This window comes from Neomonachus schauinslandi, chromosome 10 (assembly GCF_002201575.2).
Source record: "Neomonachus schauinslandi chromosome 10, ASM220157v2, whole genome shotgun sequence".
Lineage (NCBI taxonomy): Eukaryota > Metazoa > Chordata > Mammalia > Carnivora > Phocidae > Neomonachus > Neomonachus schauinslandi.
Window position 1 is genome coordinate 51514821 of NC_058412.1, and position 22858 is coordinate 51537678.

The 22858-nt window shown below is 50.4% G+C and overlaps 1 protein-coding gene across 1 annotated transcript in view; it reads left to right on the top strand.

Moving 5' to 3' along the window:
• Window positions 1-22858, top strand: part of TGFA (transforming growth factor alpha) — a 104881-nt gene that overhangs the window by 18413 nt on the left and 63610 nt on the right. The window contains exon 2 of the mRNA XM_021699091.1: window positions 18174-18227. Coding sequence (XP_021554766.1) covers window positions 18174-18227 — 54 coding nt within the window. The remainder of the gene's footprint in view (window positions 1-18173; window positions 18228-22858) is intronic.

A 22858-nucleotide genomic window follows, 5' to 3' on the forward strand; every position in this document is an offset into this window, starting at 1 on the left:
CCGCTCTGTCTGAGAGCAGCGGTTCCCGCTAGCCCGACCGCGGAGCCGAGCTCCCGGCCTGGAGAAGTAAACCGCAGGGCGGGGGGTTATCCCACCAAACAGGAGATAAGGGTCTTCCCTTGAATATGCCTCATTAAATGAGGCAGGTACTAGCCGCCCTCGCAAATGGGGAAGGGGGTTGGGGTGCAAAATGGAAGCCCTTGCTGTGCCTGTGGTCTTCATCCCAGAGGCTGGTGCTGGCTCAGCCAAGAATGCCCTCTGGGGGCTTTGATGTCATCAGACTCCACTGCAGAGCCGCGAAGTGGGCGAATGGCCTCACTGTTTGGCCTTACAGATAAAGTCATTAACTTTTGTGTAAAAGCATGTTTAGGCGCCCAATGAGGTCATTAGAAAGCATTAAAGAAATCTGGATTGTTCTAAACCACCTACGGGTGCACTATTCTTGGTTTTCCCCACTTTAGCCTCTTCAGAAAGGGCTTCGTTGTTTGTACCTGGGCTGTTTATCACCTGGTGAGCTATTTTCGGAGGCTCCACAGGCAGAAACTTTCTGGAAATCTAGGGCTTTGTTTATATAAAAACCTTCCATTTGAGGGTGTGGATAAATTGGTATGAACAGCTATTGATATTCTTAGCTACTGTCTCCCTCATACTGGGGGGAAGAATCACTTTTATTTTTAGTCCTGTCACTGGGGTGTCTCCAGGTGACCTCTTGCTCCTTTGACAGTAACCCCTGTGTGTGTGTGGGGGGGGTTCATCTAGAGATTTCTGTTCCTACTTCTTAACTTTTTCTTTCACCTTCCCTCTTTCCCTTATTCTCAACTTCTGAAGTGCCTTGCACGATACCTGACATTTAGTGGTTGACAGATACATTTTTATTGATGCTGAATAATTTACTCCCAGAGTCTCTCTCCTCTTTTCTCTCCTTTTCCTTCTTACCCCTTGCTCCCAAAATAGCATTGACATAGCAGCAGATAGGAGCACTGACTTCTCCCTTCCTTAGAGGGAAGGACTCCTTTCCCAAGGTTATGTGGCCTCTCCTAGTGCTCCAGCCCCACGCCAGTCTCACCACCGTTACACCCGCATCAGTGGGGATGACTGTCTCTGTGTCTCTCCCACAGGCACTGGGGGGCGCTATGAAGGACAGCAGAGAGCTGGGCTAGGCTTGCCCGGGGCATAAAAGGTTGCTGCAGAGGCAGGACATTTAGGGCAGAGAAACCCAGAGCGCAGAATAATCTCTGGGTTTGTACATTTGCAGCTTGTGTGTCCTCTGGTCCCAGGTGAGTTCATTTGCTTTGCTCCTTGTGGGCCCTTCTCTCTTGAGCCTGGGATGCTTTAGTCCAGGCAGGAGTGGGAGGGATACATGGTGAACAGGGTTAGAGGCTGTGCAAGCTTCCAGAAAGCCTTGAGCCCAGCTGTCACCATCCAGAGGCTAGCTTCTCCTGGATGTTGAATGTGTGTCTCACATGTGAGCCTGCAGTTACCGTGGACAGATATTCCTGGGACCTGCCTGGGGATAACCAGGGGCAGAAACTTCATTCCAGTTTGTAGCATTCTGGGGAATCTCAGGGATTTGGGGCAGACTCTGGAAGGGAACTGTCAGCAAAAGCTCTTTAGAGAAGTTTGAGAATATCAGGATCCAGAGAAAACTGACTTATGTTGAGCCTGCTAGTGGGTTTCTCTGGGCCTGTGTTCTTGTTTGTTTATTCATTTGCTTTTTTGTTTTTTGAGGGAGATGGGTCTTCCATCTGAGGTGGACAGGAAAGGTTTTTGAGAACATTGATGTTTGAACTGGGCCTTGAAGGTTGACCATGGCCTAGGAAGGTGAAGAGAAAGCAGAGGAAGAGTAGAAGCAGAGACAGGGTAAAGAGGGGTGGGGGGTGAGGGGCCTGCAGGATCGAGACCGAAGCACACGTCCTCAGCTCAGCGAGTCTTGTTTCTGTTCTGTTGTATACCTGACCACCTCTTGAGGCCTCCCCCGCCACCCCCGTCACCTCTCACCTGGACTTCTGCAGTGGTCTCATCCCACTCTAATCTCCAGTCTTGCCTCCATAAGGCTTCTTCCCTTCTCAGTCTCCCCAGTGATTCTCCTAACACCTACATCAGGTGCCATTGTTGTTCTGCTCAAAAACTGCCAGTGGCTGTCAGCTTGGAATGAAATCCAGGCCCCTAGCTGTGCCCGTGAGAGACGTCTGCTCTGGCACCTCCCCAGCCTTGTTTCCCTCCACTGTCCTGCTCCAGCCTTGTTGCTCTTCCTTGAACACGCTGAGTTTACTCCTACCTCAGTACCTTTGCACTTGCTGTTTCTTCAGTTTTAGATGCTCTCCCCCCAGTAGATATTTGCAGGACTTTCCCTCATTTTACTCAAGTTGCCATTAGATGTCACCAGTTCAGACCGTGATGACTCTCTTTATCTACATACACACCTCCATGATGAAGAAAACGGCCCAGTGTTGGACTTATTTCTTGGAGAGCTGTCACCATAGAACAGTTCTAATGGTGTCTTCATATTCCAGAATGAAAGAACCTAGATTTTATCAAGTCCTTATGAAGTGCTCCTGCTCAAATAAGAGTTCAAGTGTTGGCTTTTGTGGTTCACACTCCCTAACCATCTCTGGAACTGTCTGACAGGTTTGGCCTGAAAAGGAACTGAATTCATTCAGCAAGTATTGTTGAGAGCTATTTATGTGTCAGGCACTGTTCTTGGGACTGAGAATACAGTCACCTGAAAAACTCCATCTCCCCCACCTCCACTCGATCCCAAGGACACAGAAAATAAACCTACAATAAAATGTCACATGTGAACAGGGTTAGAGGCTGTGGGGGATGGGGAATAAGCCACTTGCTTCATTACCTTGCTTGTAGGTCTTCACAGAAGGTTGATGTTGGACAGTTAAAAGACCCCTGCACTCTCTTGTTCCTTTCCTGCCTGAATTATAAAAAGGGACAGGAAAAGGGGGATGGAAGATTTCTCTGTAACTGTAGCTTCATTTTGGTATGATAAAGGCTGTGCTTGACACCCACTTGGGAGCCCACTCTTAGATGTAGCTAGAGGATCAAGAAATTGGATTGGATTAAACCACTCTTCTAGCAACTCTTGTGTTCTGCTCCCTCAATCTCAGAGCTGACAGCCAGTTGACAACAGATTGAAAATTGTATTCAAAACTTGTCCTCAGCTAAGAGACAGCATGTCTACAATATGTTATCTCTTTTATATTAAAAATCACCAAAGCAAGGCCAGTTGCCCTGAAACCAAGATTCTGGATTTCTGTGGTTGTTTTGAAGGCCTCTGATTCCTGATGGTACCTACCAGCCTCTCACTGGAAGAGTCCTCCCCCTCCCACCCCTCCTCTGTCTCTGGCCTATTTCTATAAGGAACGTAATTCTCCTCTGCTTTCTCTCATCCATCATGTTCTTAGTTTGAGAGTGAGGCTCAGGATGCGCGGCAGCCCAGACCAATCCCTGACCAGAGCTGCTCATTGCTTCTCCCTGGGAGCCACTATCAGTAAAGGTTTATCGGGCACATCCGTACAACACACTTCACGATGTAAGAGAGCTAATTGTACTTCCCGTCCTCTGAGCTTTCAGCCAGCTGGAATTCAGAGTGATGGCAAATCCTGGCCAGGAAGTGGGCCTTGGCCTCTGTATTTACACTCAGCCAAGCTGATGGACAGGGAGTGAGGCCCAGATCTGTGGGCCTCCATTATAGGCTGAGCAGTGTCTGCTCCGCATTTCCAGAAACGTCCAATTCAAGCTGCTTATGCCATGGCCTTCCTAGGAGGACATTTTACTTGAACTTAGGGAAGCAGTATGACAGGACAGTTTAGAGCGTAGAGTAAAATAATTCAGCTTCATAATGTTGTAATTGCCAACAGCTGTTTTTTTTTTTTTTAAAGATTTTATTTATTTATTTGACAGAGAGACACAGCGAGAGAGCGAACACAGCAGGGGGAGTGGGAGAGGAAGAAGCAGGCTTCCCGCGGAACAGGGAGCCCAATGTGGGGCTCGATCCCAGGACCCTGGGATCATGACCTGAGCCGAAGGCAGACATTAACGACTGAGCCACCCAGGCGCCCCTCAACAGCTGTTTTTTTAATAGACTTTTTTTTTTTTTTAGTAGTAGTAGTTTCAGGTTTAATAGAAAAATTGAGTGTAAGGTACAGAGAATTCCCATATACTTCCTTGCCCCACCCCACATAATTTCCCCTACTATTACCATCTTGCCTGTGTGGTACATTTGCTACAATTGATGAGCCAATATTAGTACATTATTATTACCTAGTTAATGGTTTTTGTTTTTTAAACAAAACAAATGAACAAATAGCCGAATCAGACCTATAAATACAGAGAACAAACCAATGGTTGCCAGAGGGGAGAAGGCAGGCGATGGACAAAATGGATGAAAGGGAGGGGGAGGTATAGGCTTCCAGTTAGGGGATGACTAAGTCACGGGGATGAAAGGCACAGCACAAGGAATACTGTCGATGGTATTGTGATAGCGCTGTGTGGTGACCAGTAGGAGCTACATTTGTGGCGAGCTGAGAACAACCCATAGAGAAGCTGAATCACTGTGTCGTACACCGGAAACTCACGTAACATTGTGTGCCAACTATACTAAAAAGAATAATAACAATCAGGAGAATAGCCTTAAAAAGTAGCTGTAAGTTCGAAGATAGCAACTATAGCGTTATTTAAAATCATAAATATGATGGCCAACAGTTGGGAAAATGCTTAAGAAGATACGGTACTGCCACAGGGTGGACCGTTTGGTTCCAGGGTATGGACAGTACTTGCGGGGGCAAAAATCAAGATCTAAGCCTAAGCCTACAAGAAAATATTCAGAGGGAGAAACCCCAAACTGCTAATCAAAGTGGTATCCCCCCCCCTCCAAAAAAAAATGTTCATGCTTTTTTTTCAGCTAAATTTAAACTAAAGTCCCTAGTTTACACTAGAGCTGATTCCTGTGTTGTACGTTCTAGGAGTTCTGACAAACGTATAGTGACCTGGATTCCCCCTGCCTGCACAATAAGTTGCACCCCAGAAGCCCCCTGTCTTCCCCTATTTATCTCTGCCTCCTTCCTCCCAAACTGCTGGCAGCCACCGATCTTTTTATAGTCTCCATAGTTTTACCTTTTCCAGAATGTCCTACAGTTGGACTCCCACACAGTTTAGAGCCTCTTTTGATTGACTTATTTCACTTAATACTATGCATTTAATATTCCACTGTCTGGATGTTTATCCGTTCATCTACCGAAGGACCTCCTGGTGACTTCAGAGTTTTGGCAATTATGAGTAAAGCCACTATAAACGTGTGTGCAGGTTTTTCTGTGGACGTAAGTTTTCAATCACTTGGGTAAATACCAAGAAGCTCTACTGCTGGACCATATGGTTACATGATGTTTTATTTTGCCACAAACCATTCAGCTGTCCACCAAAGGAGCTGTACCATCTCACCAGCTGGTTTTGCTTCTTGTACCAACCTTCATCTAGATGAGTCTGATGTTTTTTCTAGGCAATGCTTCGGAGATACACTGAATATTAATCAAGACCCCCTTCTCACTGCGCTCCTATCTCGGATTTAAACATGCGGGCTGCCACCCACGTTGTTCTGTCATTCTTCTGTTCTTGCCTGAGCTAAACCATCCTAGGAGAAAATGCCCTCTTTTCCTTGATCTCTCTTCCCTTTTCCTTCTCCTCTCTTCCCTTCCCACCGCCCTGCCTCCCCAGCCAAAAGTTCAAAAAAGTAAATAGGGAAAGGGGCAGGAGCAGGTTGGTGGGAGAGATCCCATTCCCATTTCCCAAGAGAAGAGCTACTGTGTCTTCCCAGATTTTTGGTCTCCCTTTAAAATGCATTAAGTTGACACCACTAAAAGGTACATGATGCTTTCCACCCCAAAACGGTGGGGACGGGCATGCCCTGTTCGTAACTGGTTTGTCTCCCGGCGGCAGATAAGACTTTGCACATACAACTAAGTGCTTTGGGGGCATTCACTGAATGGCTGTGCTCCCTGTGGCTAGAAGAATCCACACTGGCGGAGGGAAATTTGTCAGGGGCCCTAAAATCAGGCAGCAGGCTAAAAGACAAGAATACATCCCTACTCCAATCACTTCCTCCCCCTTAGGGCTTTTGGGAGTCTCTTTGGAATCCCATGACTATAAAACACTGAGAGTGGGTTCTGTCTGTGCTTTGTCAGTCTCGTTACTTTATAGGTGGGCTTCATGTTGTGCAACCCAAGTGCTCCAGATTAATACAGAGAGACAGACAGATGAGCATAAGAATAGAGGGAATCTCGAAGGGGGAAGGGAGGATCCCAGTTAAAGGAGAGCAGGCAGATCAGCAGGACCCCCCCCTTCACCCCCCATGAGCTTCCCAAAGACCATTCACAGGGCTCTAATGAGTACCACCATCCATTCATGTGACTTCTGGCTTGTTCCGTTTCCCCCCGAGTTTCGGGTGCTTCTGCTCGTGTGCAGCTGGAGGCTGCATGCCCCATGCTTGAAGGGACTGGCCCTGGTGGGGTGCAGGACTTCTCAGTGGGGTGCACTATGAGCATCTTATGCGGGACAAAATCCTATGCATTACAGCAACTTAGTGTCCCTGCTCTTACTGCTTAAATACCAGCAATGCCCGCGCTCCCGTCATTGTGACCATCAGGAGCCATCCCCATGAGTTTCCTGAGGCTCCCTAGGGGGCACTGCCAGTGGTGAGAACCAGGGTAGGGGTGGCCTGCTCAGGGTCTCCGAGGGCAAGGCTGTCAATCCGACACCTCCTGCCCTCCCCTTGTCCAGATCCTTTTCAGTGGCTGGCACCTGCACTTGTCCCCAAGGCCCTTTCTCACCCATTCTTTCCTCTTCCTCTCCTCCTGCCCCTCACTCATCTCCAGGGCCCAAGGAAAAGCAGTCGACATTTTTCAAGTCAGCAGTGTGACGGGGGTTGAGAAACATAGGGTTACAAGAACTTCAGAGAGTTTTCCCCTTAACTCTTAAAAATCTGTAGTTCCGGGAATCTGTTTCCTCTGGCCCCTGCTTCTCAATCAGTGGCCCTCATCTGATCAAGTGAGTTCTCCTAAGGGTGTTCTGCGGCCGGCCTTGAGAACACAGAACACGATGGAAGCCTGACCGTGGTGATTAGCATTGGTGTAAGGCTATCTGTCCCCTCTGTCCACCACCCCCTTCCCAGGCTGATGCTGCATCGATCTGAAATTCTTCCAAGTCACGCTGGTATTTATCTTGGCCCAAGCATTGCAATGCCTTTCGCAGGGTGGGGTTCTGGGGGTGTTCCGAGTGCAGCAGCGGGAAGGGATGAGTTTGTCACCACCAAGCTATTCGAATGGAGGAAATGGGGCAGAGTTCAAGGATTGCATATTTTTTTTTAATCTCCCGGCGCATAGCCTGCTTGCAAGCCACTTGCTGTGAGTGGTGTGTACCTATGGCCATGACGTAGCTGAGGGATTAGCCTGGCTTTGTTGGGCCTGCTGAGAGGCTAACTTTGCTGGTTGGAGGTCCAGGCCGAGCCACTGCTGACCCTGGGCCTGGCGGATGGCCCTTCTGGGGCCACAAGGCCAGGCGAAACTGAGACGTGGCCATGGGCCTCTGTGGAGGGGGAGGGAGATTTATAAGGTCCCCCGGGACACGTCCAGAGCTGGCATTTGGTTTCTGCATTTCCTGGCAGCCAGGTCTCGGCTCACCTGGTCCCAGTACTGAGGGACCTGAGCCCTGCAGGTAAGACCACTGTGTCTGCCACTTCATTCTGGCCTGGTCTCTGGCCCATTCCCCTCCTCTCCTCTGGGACTCTGGGAAAGTCAAGCGTAGCCCTTTCTGCAGACGCTCTGATGCCTCCAGTCGGTGTCAGCCAGCTGGTACAAGGTTTCAGAGCACCTCAGCTTGGCACAGCGGCTTGTGACCTCAGAGCTCGGCCCTGGGTGAGCCTGTTGGTGATTCGGCAGCCGGGGACCTCCAGCAGGCCCGGGAGGGCTCCGTGATCCTCACCCCGCTGCCCCGCGGTTCCCAGACGGGGCCCTCCGCCAGCAAGCACGGGAGCAGGCCTGCTGGAAAAGGAAGTTTGACTTAGTACCCAGCCCTTGGCCCAGGTCTTTGCTAAGGCTTTAGCTCTGCCCAAGACATGACTGCTTCCTCCCCACACAAAAGGGCGTAGCATAGGTCTGTGTGGGTGGGAGTGGGCACAGGGCCATTCCTGCCCAGAGGAGATGCTTGGTGCATCCTGGTTAGCCCATTTTTTGATAAAGATATGTTGTCCCTGAATGCTGTTGGCTGCAGAGGAGCAGGTCCTCTTAGGCCACCAAATCAGTGGCATTGTTCTAGGAGGCTCTGAAGTAGGTGGGGTGTTAGAAGAGGAAGATGTCTGCATAGCAGTGTGAGGTGTGACCTCACCTACCAGACCTCAGAAACAAAGGTATCTCAACGGGCAGCCTTCGCATCCTGCTGAGAGGGTCTCTCTGGCTTTTTTACTTAGTCTTTATTTTTTTGGCATGCCTTTCCAGAAGTCAGACCACACATCACCTTTTGCAGCTGCATTCCTTCTCTGTGCATGCGCTGTCAGTTCCGGGCATTTATTAAGATCTCGACTGTCAAGAGCTCAAAGCATTTGGCAAATATTCCCATTTGCCCCTTGAAGTAGGGGAAGAAAGACCGTAATCAGTTCTTCTAAATCAGAGATGGTGGGAAACGAGGTCTGGGCTGAGAGAGAGCGAACGAGCAAGGGGGCTGGCCCATGTGAGCGACTACAGCGGGCCCCGCACCCACCGGTGCTGACAGGACTGACCCTGTCCGGGGGCGAAAGGAGATGGCGTGCCTGCTGGAGGTCAGGAGGGTGCTGTGGAGGAGGTAGGGGTCTAGTGGGCCTGGAAGGCTGGGGAGAAGGGGCGGGGGCAGCAGGAAAGAATGAGGAAATTTAGGACACCTGAACCAGGTGGACGCATTTGGGCGGAACAAAGGGCTGAGTAGAGAGCATGAGAGATACTCGCGGAACGCAGGTAAGTGTTTACTTCAGTTGTGTTTCCTTCTCTAGACTAAACTCCTGTGGCAAGTCCTGCCTTTGCCCGAAGAGCCCCTGGGCGTGTAGTGCTCTGCAAACAGTCTTAGGCTGGCCCTCCTGCTGCTCCAAGCCGGTCCACTCGGCTCTGGCCCCCTCTTGACTCTGTCTCTTCCTCCTTGGGGTCGTCAGGTGCAGGTCTTCCTGTTTTCTCATAAAGTTTTCGGGAAAAGCCTACAAAATGAGTTAAGGATGTGGAAATAAACGTCTCTGGAGTCATGCCAGCAGGTACCCCAAACAAGTCAGGGTCCTCTTGGCATGCGGGTTTGGGAGACTCACTCCCGGCTCCGGAGAAGGATGGCTCTCTGCACTCCTCCTCTACGGAGGCCAGTTCACATCGTTATTGAAATAGACACGGGTGCCTGGGTGGCTTAGTCAGTTAAGCATCTGCCTTCAGCTCAGGTCATGATCCCAGGGTCCTGGGATCGAGTCCCGCATCGGGCTCCCTGCTCCGCGGGGAGTCTCCTTCTCCCTCTCCCACTTCCCCTGCTTGTGCTTGTTCGCTCACTCTCTCTCTCTGTCAAATGAATAAATCTTAAAAAAAAAAAAAAAATAGAAGAAACATTTTAACTCCCCTTCCCTCCCTTCCCCCCAGATGATGGTGCAGTCAGACATTTATGATGGAGTTCAGTGTGAATGGTTTGCCAAGACTGGGAAGGATTACCTCTCACAGGAAGGATCTGTTGCAGACACTGTAAGAGAAGGAACTTTTAGTCCTTTTCTAGGTCTGCGCCACCTGGGGTGGAGTCTGCCGCGTAGTGGTGCTCAGCAAGTACTTCTTGAATGAATGAATGCGTGCATGCAGGCCAGGTTTCAAGAGTTGTTCATCTCCACTGAAATCAGAATGAGAACCAAGACTTAGAGCTGTGTGTCTGGAGGGTATACCATAGAAGTGAGGAAGGAATTCTGAGGATCAGCTGGTTTTCCCATTCCCCATCCGCACACCCTCAACACTCACCCCTCCACTCTGTTTTCAGGTTAGTGACCTGTTAGAAAAACTCAATCCAACATACATGGGTCGAAGACCTAACTAGGTGTGAGGCGTGGTGCCTGGCATGGGGGTAGAGATGAGCAGCGCATCATCTGGCCGCACCAGAGGGAGACAGAGAAGATGGGAGAACTTCCAAACTACAAGGCAGAATCAGATAAGGTCTGCTCTGAAGAAGAAATGATTATTTCTGACATTTGGGTGGGGCTTTGAGAGGCAAATCTGACTTCATGGGTGGAGGAAGAGGAAGGGGCGTGCCAACCTGAGAGATCAGCAGAATATTCCCAGCAACTCTCGGTGGTAGCTCCATGTGTTGCGTGTTTATTATGTGCCACTCTGTGTACCCCACGTTTTCCATGGGTCCCCTCCCCCCCATTTAATCTTCATCACAACCTTGTGCAGAAAAGAGAGATCTTTTTTTTATTTTTAGATTTTTTTTTTAAATTTATTTATTTGACAGAGACACAGTGAAGGAGGGAACACAAGCAGAGGGAGTGGGAGAGGGAGAAGCGGGCTCCCTGTGGAGCAGGAAGCCTGATGTGGGCTCGATCCCAGGACCCCGGGATCATGACCTGAGCCGAAGGCAGACGTTTAACAACTGAGCTACTCAGGCGCCCAGGAAAGAGATATCTTTAGCTGTTTTTACAGCAAAGAAAACTAAGGCTCAGGCAATTAAGTATCACAAAGCCACAAGGACTGGAGTCTGGACCCTGGTAGCGTGAGCCCACAGCTCTGAGCCAAGTGAGGGCAGGTTGTGCGCAGGGCAGAGGGAACCATGACAGGCAGCTGGAGTCAATGGGTCCAGAGGGAGTAGCAGGTGGAAATAGGGTTTGGGACCAGGTTCTGCACCTTACATCTCTGCTCGGGACTTCAGGCTGGGTTCTTTGAGCGGGAAGCCTGTGGGGGAGTTTAGAGGAAAGAAGTGCTATGGTCCAGCCGGTGTTTCAGGAAACTCACTCTGGCAGCAAGAGCAAAGGTAAAAACGCTGTTGGCAGGCAAACCAGTCAGGCAACTATTGCGATAGCCCTTGAGAGATGATGAGGCCTGAATTGGGGCATTAGCAGTAGGGATGCGGAGGGGGGGTTGCGCAGGATGAGCTAGACAGTGCAGAGGCAGACTGCGGAGGAGGCCTGGGCTTGGATATGGGGTAAAGGGGAGGGAGGGGTAGACGATGGCTGTCAGGTCCTCAGCCCCGCCTAGAAGCCAGGAGGAGGTGGAATAGGTCAGGGATAAGACGAGTTTATTTTTGAACACATGGTTTGAGGTATAGGCTTCTGGGGAGTGGTCAGGGTGCTAGAGGCTACAGGAAGCAGGGGAAGCGTCTGTGAAAACATGTGATCAGTATGGCGCCTTTGGCAGCCCGTCCTTTTCTGCTTGTGCTTTCGTATGGAAAATTCTATTTTTCTCTGACTTTGTGCATACCATTTTATTGCATTTAATCCTTGCAGAAGCCGTGTGAGGAGTTGTCCTCCTTATTTATGAATGAGGCTGCCGAGGCTCAGCGAGGTCAGATAACACACCCAAGGTCTCACAGATAAGGACGGCAGGGCTCGGATTTGAACCCGGTTCTGAGGGCAAGGCTCCTCTCTGCTCTGCCATCACAGAGCCTGAATCAGAATTAGAAAGTGGTAGACCTTGCAGTCGAGACTCCCATCTGCTCATCTCTTCCTCCCTGATCCTGAAGGTTCCTCCTGAATACTTTGGCTTTTTCCCATCTGCAGATATATTGAGATGGATATGGAAAATACCTATGAGCATTCAGGTAACACTGGCTTATTTTCCATGACATAATCATCAGGTGTTGCCTTAGACTCATCAAGGTGGACTTTACCACTTACAGCCACCCCAGGGGTCATTAGGAGGGGCAGCTGAGAGTCCCAAGCTCACTGACCCAAATGCATTCCCTTGTGGATTGTGAGCTTGGAGTATATTATCAAAACTGTGTTGAAAATGTAGAGATAGAAAGCGCTTGTTTAGGATTAGATTGAGGGTCTCACCCATATTCTGATATTTGATGTAAATGCCATGCTAAATTGAAGGACAGAATTACCATAAACCAAGCTCGCTCACTGAGACAGGCACACAAAGGCTTTACTTTGTCTGAGCCTTCTTCAAGGCAGGGATCCACCTACAGAGTGTTGGAATGAAGCCATTGTGTCCCCCCCCCCCCCTTCCCTGGCTGGATGGTTGAGGAAGATAGCTCTGAATCTTCATAGATGCCTGGAATTTATGGACTGGCCGACATTCTGGCCCAACTCTGTCATTAAAGGTAAGGAGCCTAAGATAGAGAGGTGAAGTGACTTGCTAAGGGTGACACGATTCGTAGCTGACCCTGGTCTCTGGGCTCCCTGTTGGCCTGTGTTCCTCACGTCACAATACATACCTGGCTTCTCTGCAGGAGAGAGGAAGAGGAGGCGGTCTTTTCTAGCATGTCTGTGTTCTTTGTACTTGGCAGGAGCAGCAGAAGCAAAGTGGGGCCAACTGGACCTTGTGACAGGAGCTTGCAATATCTGTCACTTACAAGCTAGGTGACCTTGGGCAGGTTACCTAATCTCCTGTACCTCTACTTTCTTACCTCCAAAATGGGAGCACAACAGTATCTACTTCCTAGGACTTGCTTTGACTCTCAAGGGAGACTCTGCAGGGCACGTAGTAAGCACTCGAGCAAATGTTGTGGCTCTTACCCGCATTAACGCTGTCAGCCGCAGTGGTAACCATCCTCTGACTGAATCATGTGAGGAGGGAGCTCGGGAGACCAATTAGCCTCCAGTGGTTTTCCCTCCACCACCTGCCACTGGCATAGAAACGTCTTCCTGCTTCACTTGTCCCATGTCACGGCTGTGTTGGGGCAAAGGGGTTGGGACCTTGACCTGTGTGGGTTTGTAACTAAAAGCTGCCGCCTCCCTGCATAGTTGGTTTCTTTGCTGTGCATCACGACGTGCCACCTGCCACACAACACTAACTCTTTCAAATAACTTCTCTGTAAGGCTCTCTCCTTGGGTAGCAGGGTCCAACCTGTGTTTTAAAAGCAGTGTTGAGATGCTGGGATGGTGGAAGAAAGAGCCCTCTGTCCCATAAGCCCGTCTGCCCAGGGTGATTCATTCCCGTGTCACATATTTCTAAACTCTCCCTGCTATCCCCAGAGTATTCCTAATCCTGTCTGGCCAGTTCTTCTACAGATTCCTCTGCAGCTTTGCCTGACATCCTCTGAAGCAAGTGTCACTGATGTCTCTGTAAGCAGGGGCAAATGTGAATTGTCACCTCTTCCTTGGAGAGAAACCATAGACTCTCTGAGGGCCATCCTCCCTACACCAGGGCGTGGGGGATGCATGTGGCTGCTTTCAACCATGACACTTACGGGTATTCTCGCCAGGGGCAAGCTCCTTGTCTCCCGGTCCTACCAGACTTCCTCCTTGTCCCTACCTGCAGTGTGTTTGTTTTCTTTTTCTTTCTTCCTAACCAGTTCTTACCCTGAAACCAGCCAGCATTGTCCCGTGGATCAAAACCTCTTGCATTTAAAAATACTGATAAAGGGGGCGCCTGGGTGGCTCAGTTGTTAAGCGTCTGCCTTTGGCTCAGGTCATGATCCTAGGGCCCTGGGATTAAGCCCCGCATCAGGCTCCCTGCTAGGCAGGAAGCCTGCTTCTCCCTCTCCCACTCCCCCTGCTTGCGTTCCCTCTCTTGCTGTGTCTCTGTCAAATAAATAAATAAAATCTTTTCAAATATTGATAAAGTCCTACAGTATTAGTTTTTGCTATGCACTTAAAATCCTGCCATGCTTGCAGGTAAACCATAAATGTTGGGATGCAGCTCATAAGGGAAGAGGCCTTAGAAGCCATACCAGCAGGCCCTGGGTCCTATGTGACCCGCTCACATGCATTTTTGTGCCCACACGATTGCCCCGTGCGTGTCCCTGTAGACCACAGGCCAAACTGCAGGATTCTCCCTCTCTAGGTACCACCCACCACTTCCTGAGATCCTGGCTGTGTCCCATATGACCTTCCAGCCCGGAGTACAGCAGGGGGGTGGGGGGGGGTGGGATCCTGGCTGCTCACCCCACAGCACCACACTCTCTTTTGCCCCTCTCTCCTGCCTGCATTGTTTCTTTACCCATGGGTCTTTTTTCAGCATCTCCTTTAAATCCATGGTATTCTTCAACCAGAAGGATCTACAACACCCTCTCGCCATCCCCCCCACATCTCCCTGATGCCACAACCTACCCTTTACCCTTTCACTCAGGCAGCCTGGCTTAAAGTGGATGAGATGTGCAACTTTTGATTTCTGCGGGCAACAACTGATCCAAACTGGACTGGGTCAGAGCCGGGAAGCAGACACTGGCTGTCCCAGGTGCCAGAGCAGGGCAAGGTCAACTGTGCTGGGGTTCCCAGGGGCCTGAGGATGCTTCTCCCAGATCTGGACACTAGAGCTGAGTGTCCACAGAGGAGGTGGTCACGAGGCTGACGGGTGGGAGAGGATAGAGGGTGTCCCAGTCCCATGCCTGAGTGAGGGGCTGCACTTAGGGACTGGGGTGTGTGCTCTGTGGCCCAGGGGAGCTAGGGGTCCAGCACCTCTCAACAGCAGGTACCATTTGCATATCAGTGGATGGGTTTCATGGTGGCTTCGGTCTATGAACTCACCAGATAAATAGGTTAGCGTCTTTTTTGACATTCTTCCTGTTGGAAACTTTCAGTTCCAAACAGCTAAATTGTAAGCACAGCAACCCTTGTCCCCCTTGAGGGCAGGCCTGGGTTTCCACGCTTCTCTGGGTGGAGGATCAGCTTTCATAGGTACCCCCCCACTTCCCCTTTTTTCTTTTTTGAACTCCATGATCCAGGGATTCCCCTCTTTGGAGCTATTTAAGCAGAAAGGTGCTGGCAAAAGCAGCCCCGAAGGACTCGTGCCCCAGAGGGAGTCCGCTGGGGGGGGCCCGTGGCAGGCGAGGGGAGCGCGTGGCTGTGGCCTCCAAGCCCCCATCTGAACTGTGTGTGGTCTTCCTGGGGCCACTGCATGCGGCAGCTGTACTGTCCCCACACAGGTGCCCCAGGGAAGGATTGCCTGTGTTTCGGATGAGCCTCAGAGCCTACCAGGACCATGGGTTTCTGGAAGGCCTTCACACAGCCTGGTTTTTCCGAGCACCTGGCCTTACGCAGATGCTCAGCAGCCTCAGGTCTGGATTGCTCACACCCTCGCCCCTCAGTAGACCTGGCTCCTAGTGGGGGAAATTGGAGGCCACGGCTGCCTCCAGAACAGAGGGATCAAGCTTTGCTGCTAGGCCTGCTGAATCTGTTGTTCAGACTCATTTGGGGGGTGCAGCTGGGGAGACACACCTGCCAGTGTTTCCTGACAGACTATGGTTAGAGGACCGGGAGTGGTGTGATGATGTAACGCTGTCCTGGACGTGGACTTCAGACAGCCTTGAGCTTGAACTTGTCTGCAGGGGCTTGGACAAATTCTTCACCTCTGTAAGCCTCCATTTCCTTGCCTGTGAAACCACGTGTTTCCAGAGCCTGGACCAGAAGGCAGGGAGGCTGGGAGGTGCCACATCATGGGTAATCACGATTGACTAACACATAAAACCTGAGTGCTGGACCTGGAACTGGTACCTGTCCCGTAAGGGGCAGCCCCACCTGGTTGGGGGGGGGGGGCAGTGAAAAAGGTCTGACCCCTGTCTTTTGGTCTGAGACCCCCCGGGAAAGCAGAGGCCTCACCTCTCATCAACAGAAGTTGTGCCTGAACCAAGATTGCAGAGAGAAGCTCAGGGCATTAAGTTGTTTACCGTGGGATTTTGCGGGTATAGAAAGGAACTGTTCTTCTCCATATTGCTCAAAAAACCCGGTGACTTTCATCTGTGGAACACGGTGATTTTGCAAACTCCGATGAGTTCCCAGACTGCCTTTGTGAGCTTGGCAGCAGATGGCTTTATGGGTGAGGAAGAGAGCGGGCAAAGTAACCTGCCCCACAGCTTGGGGCGGGAGGGGGGCGGTTAGCCTCTCCACAGACTCCGGAGAGTGGGTGTCCATCTCTGCTAGGTCCTGGCTACAGTTGGACGGTATTTGCTTTCTTGTCTTGGCTTTGCTCAAGCAGCGATTGATACGGAGACCAGAAACTATAGCAGCTCTGCTTTCGCTGACTGACGGGATATGGGGCCCAGGAGGGAGGTGGCAAGATAAGTCATTGGTTTGGGGACAGTTTGTGACAGGCCAAAAGCGCTTCCTCAGAGTTTTGCAAGGAATCCCCGTATTCTTTGTGTTACTACCGGTCACTGGCTGACTGTCCCAGAGTGCTTCGTGGCAGCACCGGCAGAGCCCGATCGTGACTGGTCCCCATCTGGCAGTGTGGACCTGGCCTTGGCAGGAATGCCTCACTTGGATGCTTGGTGTGCAGGTCCCAGACTTGGCTGTTGAAATACGTCCAGAGGAACCATAAGAGCCGAGCTTCCAAAATGAGCAGCAAGAAGGAATCGCATGGAGGAAGGCGTTTGATTTTACCCACTTTCTCTCTCGCTCTGCCCCTACTCTAGGCCCAGTAGCTGGTTCCTGTGTCGGGGTATTGGGGAAATCCATGCCAGACCTCCAGGAAAAGCAGGCTGCCATTTTTGTGATGTTTCTTATTGCAAAGGCCGAAAGGAAAGCCCTGAGCATGATTGCTTTCCCTGTGCCAAATACGTTTCTCCCCTAAGATCCAAGGCCCTCTGTGTCTACACCCTGAGCGGAAAGGGGAAAGGAGCCCTCACAACCTGCATGCGGGAGTGTGTGCTAGTCCCTTGCAGTTGAGCAGTACCAGCACACAGCTCTGCTTGTTTTCTGTGCTGACTTGATTCCGCTGTCTTCTGGGCCAACCCATAGGTGGCCCGGCCTGTGCACGGCCACCGGGGTATCTTTCTGCATTTCAGTTTTAGGAAGTCATTCTAATTTAGTGCATGCTGGTTGCATAACTCCCAAGAGGTTCCTTCTTTATTGGAACTTTGCTGCTGTTTCCAGAAACCTCTGGTACCGCAATAGGAGGGCGCAGAAAGTCATCTGCTGCTGGCAGGGACATCTTCGTGGATGTGCAACCTGTGTCATCTCCCCAAGTCCCCATGCTCACAGGGGCCCCGAGGTTGGGGTTTAATGCTGTGCAGTGGCAGTCTTGAAATCCTTAATAGTTTTACCTTTGAATTTGTATTTCGTAAGTGAAGTCCAGTAGGACAGTGGAGTGTGTCCTAGGGATTTGGAGCTTCAGCTCCCATGATCCTACTTACCGCCACCTCCCTGCCTCCCCTGCGTGGGTTCTCAGCCCTGCCACACTCTGCCCCTGGCAGGGCCCGGACACAAAAGCTGGTGTTAGGTGTGTGCACCCCCCGGCCTTTTGGAACAGGGCATGGTGGCAGTTGTCCCCATCCCGAGCTGGCAGCTCCATGGCCCGTTCAGTGGGTCACCAGACAGGGGCAAGGCTCCCCGCTACCCCTGATCCAGGTACCCGATGCATCAGACACAGACGTTGTAGTACCCTTGGGGGTCAGCTGTCTGCCGTGGTTGGAGTCCCTGGGAAGAAGAAAGACCTGTCCAGATGGCCCTGCCTGGCCTGGTCACAGCACATCGTCCAGCTGCTGGTGGGAAGGGAAGCCAGCTGTGGGTGGTCGGCTGTGCACATGCGCACTCGTCCCTGGGGCCCCCGGGCGCCTGTGAGGTGCGATGCTCGGCCTGGAAGAGTCCTCACAGCTCAGAGACAGACAGATGGCATAAGCAGCGGAACAGCCATCGTGACACGCACAACAGCATGAATGTGCTTAATGCCACTGAACTGTACACTTAAAGATGGTGACAGTAGTAAATCTTATGTGTGTTTCATTACAATAAAAAAAATTATACCGTATTTAAAAAACAAAAACAAAAAACACCAGAACAGGTAGAAAGAGACCATGGAAGGAAGGAAAAAGCTTTATATTGAGTACCTTTAATGGCACTTTTTTTTGCTGCTTTTTGAATAGGGGCCCCACATTTTCCTTTTGCACTGAGCCCCAAGTTATATGGCCAGGTCTGCCTTTTGGCCACTCTGTAAAACTGCCTGGTCTTTCCCTTTCAAGGGGCCTGCCCTCAAGTCTTGAAAGCGGTTTGCTGAGCAGACTCTTACCTTTCCTCTCTTCTCCCCACACAGGTCTCCTGTTGGCTGTGTGCCAGGCCCTGGAGAACAGCACATCCGCCCTGAGTGGTGAGTCCCATCCCCTGTCCCCTCCGTGAGGGATGAGTAGGGGACCGGAGCAGACCTCGGCTGCTAGGTGGAGCCTGCCCTCTAAGCTTCCTGCGGAGCTCCTGCCCTTTCTGCTCATGCAGGGCTGTCCCCTGCATCCCAGGGGCCCGGTTGCGCTCCTGAGGGGTCTTCGTTGTAGGAGCAGGGGGCGCTGTTCCCCCTCCCCTAAAGGCTTGCCATCTCCCAGCTCTGTTCAGACAGTCCATGTGGGCAAGGGTGCTGGAGAGCTCGGGAACAGCCCCAGTCTTCCAGCTCACGTAATCATGCATCTAAAGAGGAGCCCAGATTCCTGAACCCTTTGTCTGCTTCTGCCTGGTGATCTTTGTTTCGTTATTTTATGCGTTGTCTTTTGACATTTCTAGTAATATTTCCCTTATTTCAAAGATCCTAGATCAACATATTGGGAGGTTTGGGCAATGTAGAAGGCAAACATCTCCTGGTCAGAGTACTGCAGAAGCATCTGCTGTTGCATTGCTTTTAGCCTTCGTCTGGGTGGCACTCATATTTTTATACAGTTAGTCGTGGTGAGGAAACGATTTTGATTCCTGCTTTTTAAACTCAAGTTTTCAAGTTGTGCATTTCTCCATGTTACTGGAAAGTCTTGAAATTTTTCCTTTTAAAATACCATGTTCAGGGTGCCTGGATAGTGCAGTTAAGCATCCAACTCTTGGTTTTGGCTCAGGTCATGATCTCAGGGTTGTGAGATCAAGCCCCACTTCGGGCTCGACGCTCAGCAAGGAGTCTGCTTGAGATTCTCTCCCTCTCTCTCCCTCTGCCCTTCCCCCACACACACACACTTGGGTGTGCTTGCTCGTGCTCTCTCTCTCTCTCTCTCCCCCTCAAATAAATAAATAAATCTTTTTAAAAAGGTCATGATGTTCCACTAAAATGGACATGTGTGATTCAATTAAGCATTCTCTTTTGTATATTTATGTTGCCTCCAGTTTAAATTATGATGCTCCCTCTTCATGCCTAGAAGCTTTTCCCTTTCAGATTCTTTCCTCAGGGTATGTCTCTGGGAACACGAATAAATATATTTATGACCCTTGTAACAAATTGCCAAATAGCTATGCCAGCAGTGCCTGAGTCTGCCAGTTTCACTATTCCCTTGTTGACGGGGAGTATGTTCCCATCTGTTACTACGGCAGACCCCTGCTGTATCTCCCTAGTTAGGAAGGTGTGTATGGTGGGGAGCGGGGTGGTTCTTATGTATTCATAAATCCTCTAACCAACCGCACAGTGTCCCTGGTACTTTGCTCTTCTCCTCTTCCACACCTTTCCCTCCAAACACACTGGAGGGGATGCTGCCATTCCCACTGGGTACCACAGCTTCTGTGGCCCCACACTTTCCCCCTTGGAGTGGTTATCCTTGCTGCAGTTGGACCCTTAAAGGGTCCAAGCTACTTGGTGGCCCATGATGCCACAGAAGGAAATGCCTTACTTCCTCTGTGTTACGCTTGGCATAAGGGTGTGTCTATCCCAGAGCAGTGCTTCCAAGGTCCAGGGTCTACCAGAATTTCCACTTTTCAATTACCTCCCCCGTCACAAAGGGCTCAGATGTGAATATATTGGGGGTAAAGTGGGGGCATGTGGTTTGTTCCACCACACTGGTCTCAGAATTGTCCTGTCTCCCTTCCTAGGATGCATTTACCCCCAGGTGCATCCTTAGCCCCTCCTGGTCCTCACTGCCGGACCCAGTAGGCGAGGAGCCAGGTTCTCTACTGAGTCGCTTGCAGGTGGTAAGTTGCAGTGATGGCAGATGCTGATCCTACCATCCAGTGATGGCAGGTGCTGATGCAGCCAGGTGCTCCTGGTCATTTTACCCTCCTCCCGACCTCCATCCATTCGTACAGACAAGAGAGGCCTGTCCTACCTGAGCCTATTTCATCATGTGTGGCTCCTGCCAGGGACCTTTGGGGTTTCCCAGTCTCTCCTGGGCAAACATGGGAAGACCTGCTATATTCGTCCCAAAATGACTGTGCTTGCTGCACAAGTGACCAGCTTCTGTCGCACCCTTCTGGACTTGCTTCTATGAGGATGTCTCTGACATCTGCAAGTACCTGAAGTTTATCCTTCCTCTTTATGATCTGTCTTCACAGAACTTGTCACGCCCTACTGTGTTGCACATTACCCTGTAACGGGCTGCGGGCCGCTCTGTGGCCCAGTGTGGTAGGTGAGAGCGTGGGCAGTGCCACGACTTCCAGCCCATCCAGGGGGCCTCGAGATCCCCGAGCTGATGGGAGGTCTGTGGAGAAGGGAAGTGGGCTGCCTGTCTGGCCTCTGCATTGCTGTTTGATAGGTCACTTAGCTGTGGGACTTGATGGAATAGCTCTTTCCATTCTTACTTACCCTCCACCCTGCCCCGTTGGACCCAGACAGGAGTCCAGAGAGGGCTGCCCAGGGACCCAAGTCCACATGGCAGCGATGGCGTCAGAGCCGCCTCTCCAAGGGCCAGCGCTTTGCCACTGAATCAGGCTGGTTTGCTTAACTTCCTCTTCCTTTAGGGTGACCTTCCTTCTTCTCGAAGACTCCTCGGGCCCTGGGAGGCCTTGACCACCCCCACTCCGTCCCTGCCAGACATAACTGAAATCCCGTCGTGGGTGTAGTGCAAGCCAGCCACACTCACCACCCCCAGCACTGGATTGCATATTGAACTCCTGCCTGACTCAATAAGTAAAAGTACTGGTGACTGTGTACTAGTGGAAATATTTATACACAGAAGAGAAATAATAGTGAAATCAATCCCCATACACCCGTCACCCAGCTTCAGCAGTTCGCAGCATGTGCCGTTTTTCTTTCCTCTATTCTCATACCATTTTGATTTTCTCCCTTGGCTGGGATAATTTAAAGCAAAGTCCATTTCACTTGTGAATGTTACTTAGAGGTCACAGGTAAGGATTTTTTCTTTTTATGTTCAGCTAGCCACTGCATAGTACATAATTAGTCCTTGATGCAGTGTTCAATGATTCATTATTAAGTACAACACCCAGTGCTCATCACAGCACGTGCCCTCCTCAATACCCATCACCCTGTTAACCTCTGAAACGCCCAGATTGTTTCTCAGGGTCCATAGTCTTTCGTGGTTCATCTCCCTCTCTGATTTCTGCCCCTTTGGATTTCCCTCCCTTTCCCTGTGGTCCTCTCTGCTATTGCTTATGTTCCACATATAAGTGAAACCATATGATAATTGTCTTTCTCTCCTTGACTTCACTTAACATAATCCCCTCCAGTTCCATCCATGTCGATGCAAATGGTGGATATTCACCTTTTCTGATGGCTGAATAATATTCCATTGTGTATATGTACCATGCCTTCTTTATCCATTCATCTGTTGAAGGGCATCTCGGCTCCTTCCCTACAACCCAGCAATTGCAGTACTGGGTATTTATCCCAAAGATACAGACGTAGTGAAAAGAAGGGGCACGTGCACCCCGATGTTCATAGCAGCAATGTCCACAATAGCCAAACTGTGGAAGGAGCTGAGATGCCCTTCAACAGGTAAGAACTTCAAAAAAACCAAAACCATAGTCCCATTTCACCAACAAAAGCAACAATAATCCCTTCTTGTTAGATCCTTAAATTTGGAGGGCAGATGAAGCTGCATTCAGTGTTCTGTTGTACCTCAATTTGCATTTCCTTTAGTGTTTTCATCTTTTGCTTTCTACTTATATTTCCTTTTGGGTGAACACTGTTTTTGTTAAGTGTGCTCCCTTGTGGACGGGATGACTGACTGGCACACCTGAGTCCCTCCTAACCCCTTATGCTCTGGCTGGGGGTGGGCTCCCTTACTAAATCCCAGAACTATCCATTTAGGTGTAAAGATGGGCTGTTGGAGAACAGAAGCTATCGAAGGCTTTACCCGTGACGTGAATATGCAAGTCTCTTCACTCTAAGGGTTGACAGGAATGAGAAACAGTAATGGATATAAGAAGGTTTTGATACATGCTTTTTTTTTTTTTTAAGATTTTGTTTATTTATTTGACAGACATAGCGAGAGAGGGAACACAAGCAGGGGGAGTGGGGGAGGGAGACCAGGCTTCCCGCCGAGCAGGGAGCCCGATGCGGGGCTCGAACCCAGGACCTTGGGACCATGACCTGAGCCGAAGGCAGATGCTCAACGCCTGAGCCAGCAGGTGCCCCGGTCTTGAAACATTCTCATTGCTGGCACAGGCACACTTGGGATTCAGCTCTAATGTTTTGATGGAGCAGCATGGAGAGAAAATTGCAAACTCTGTGTGCCAGTCAACGGTGGCACATGAACTTGAGGGAACATGGGGGCTGACCCCATGTGGCTTTCTTGTGCTTTTGGAAAAAAAAGTTCCATGATCTTATTTCTTGAAAGTTGCCCTTGGCCTTTCTTATTGAGGTTTCATTGTTTTCTTCCAATCTTCCTCTCTCTTGGAGCCCCAAATGTGAAGGGTCAGTTATGCCAGAGGCATAGGAAACTGGCATTACTGTTGTCAGTAAATGCTTTTCAGACATCCACTTTGAGTGGGACACTGGAGAAATACATGCCTCAGGCTGAAGGTCAGGAATCTGGGGATTGGGCCCAGCTGGTCTGTTTCTGCCGAGCCCCTGGGCAAGTTGTCCAT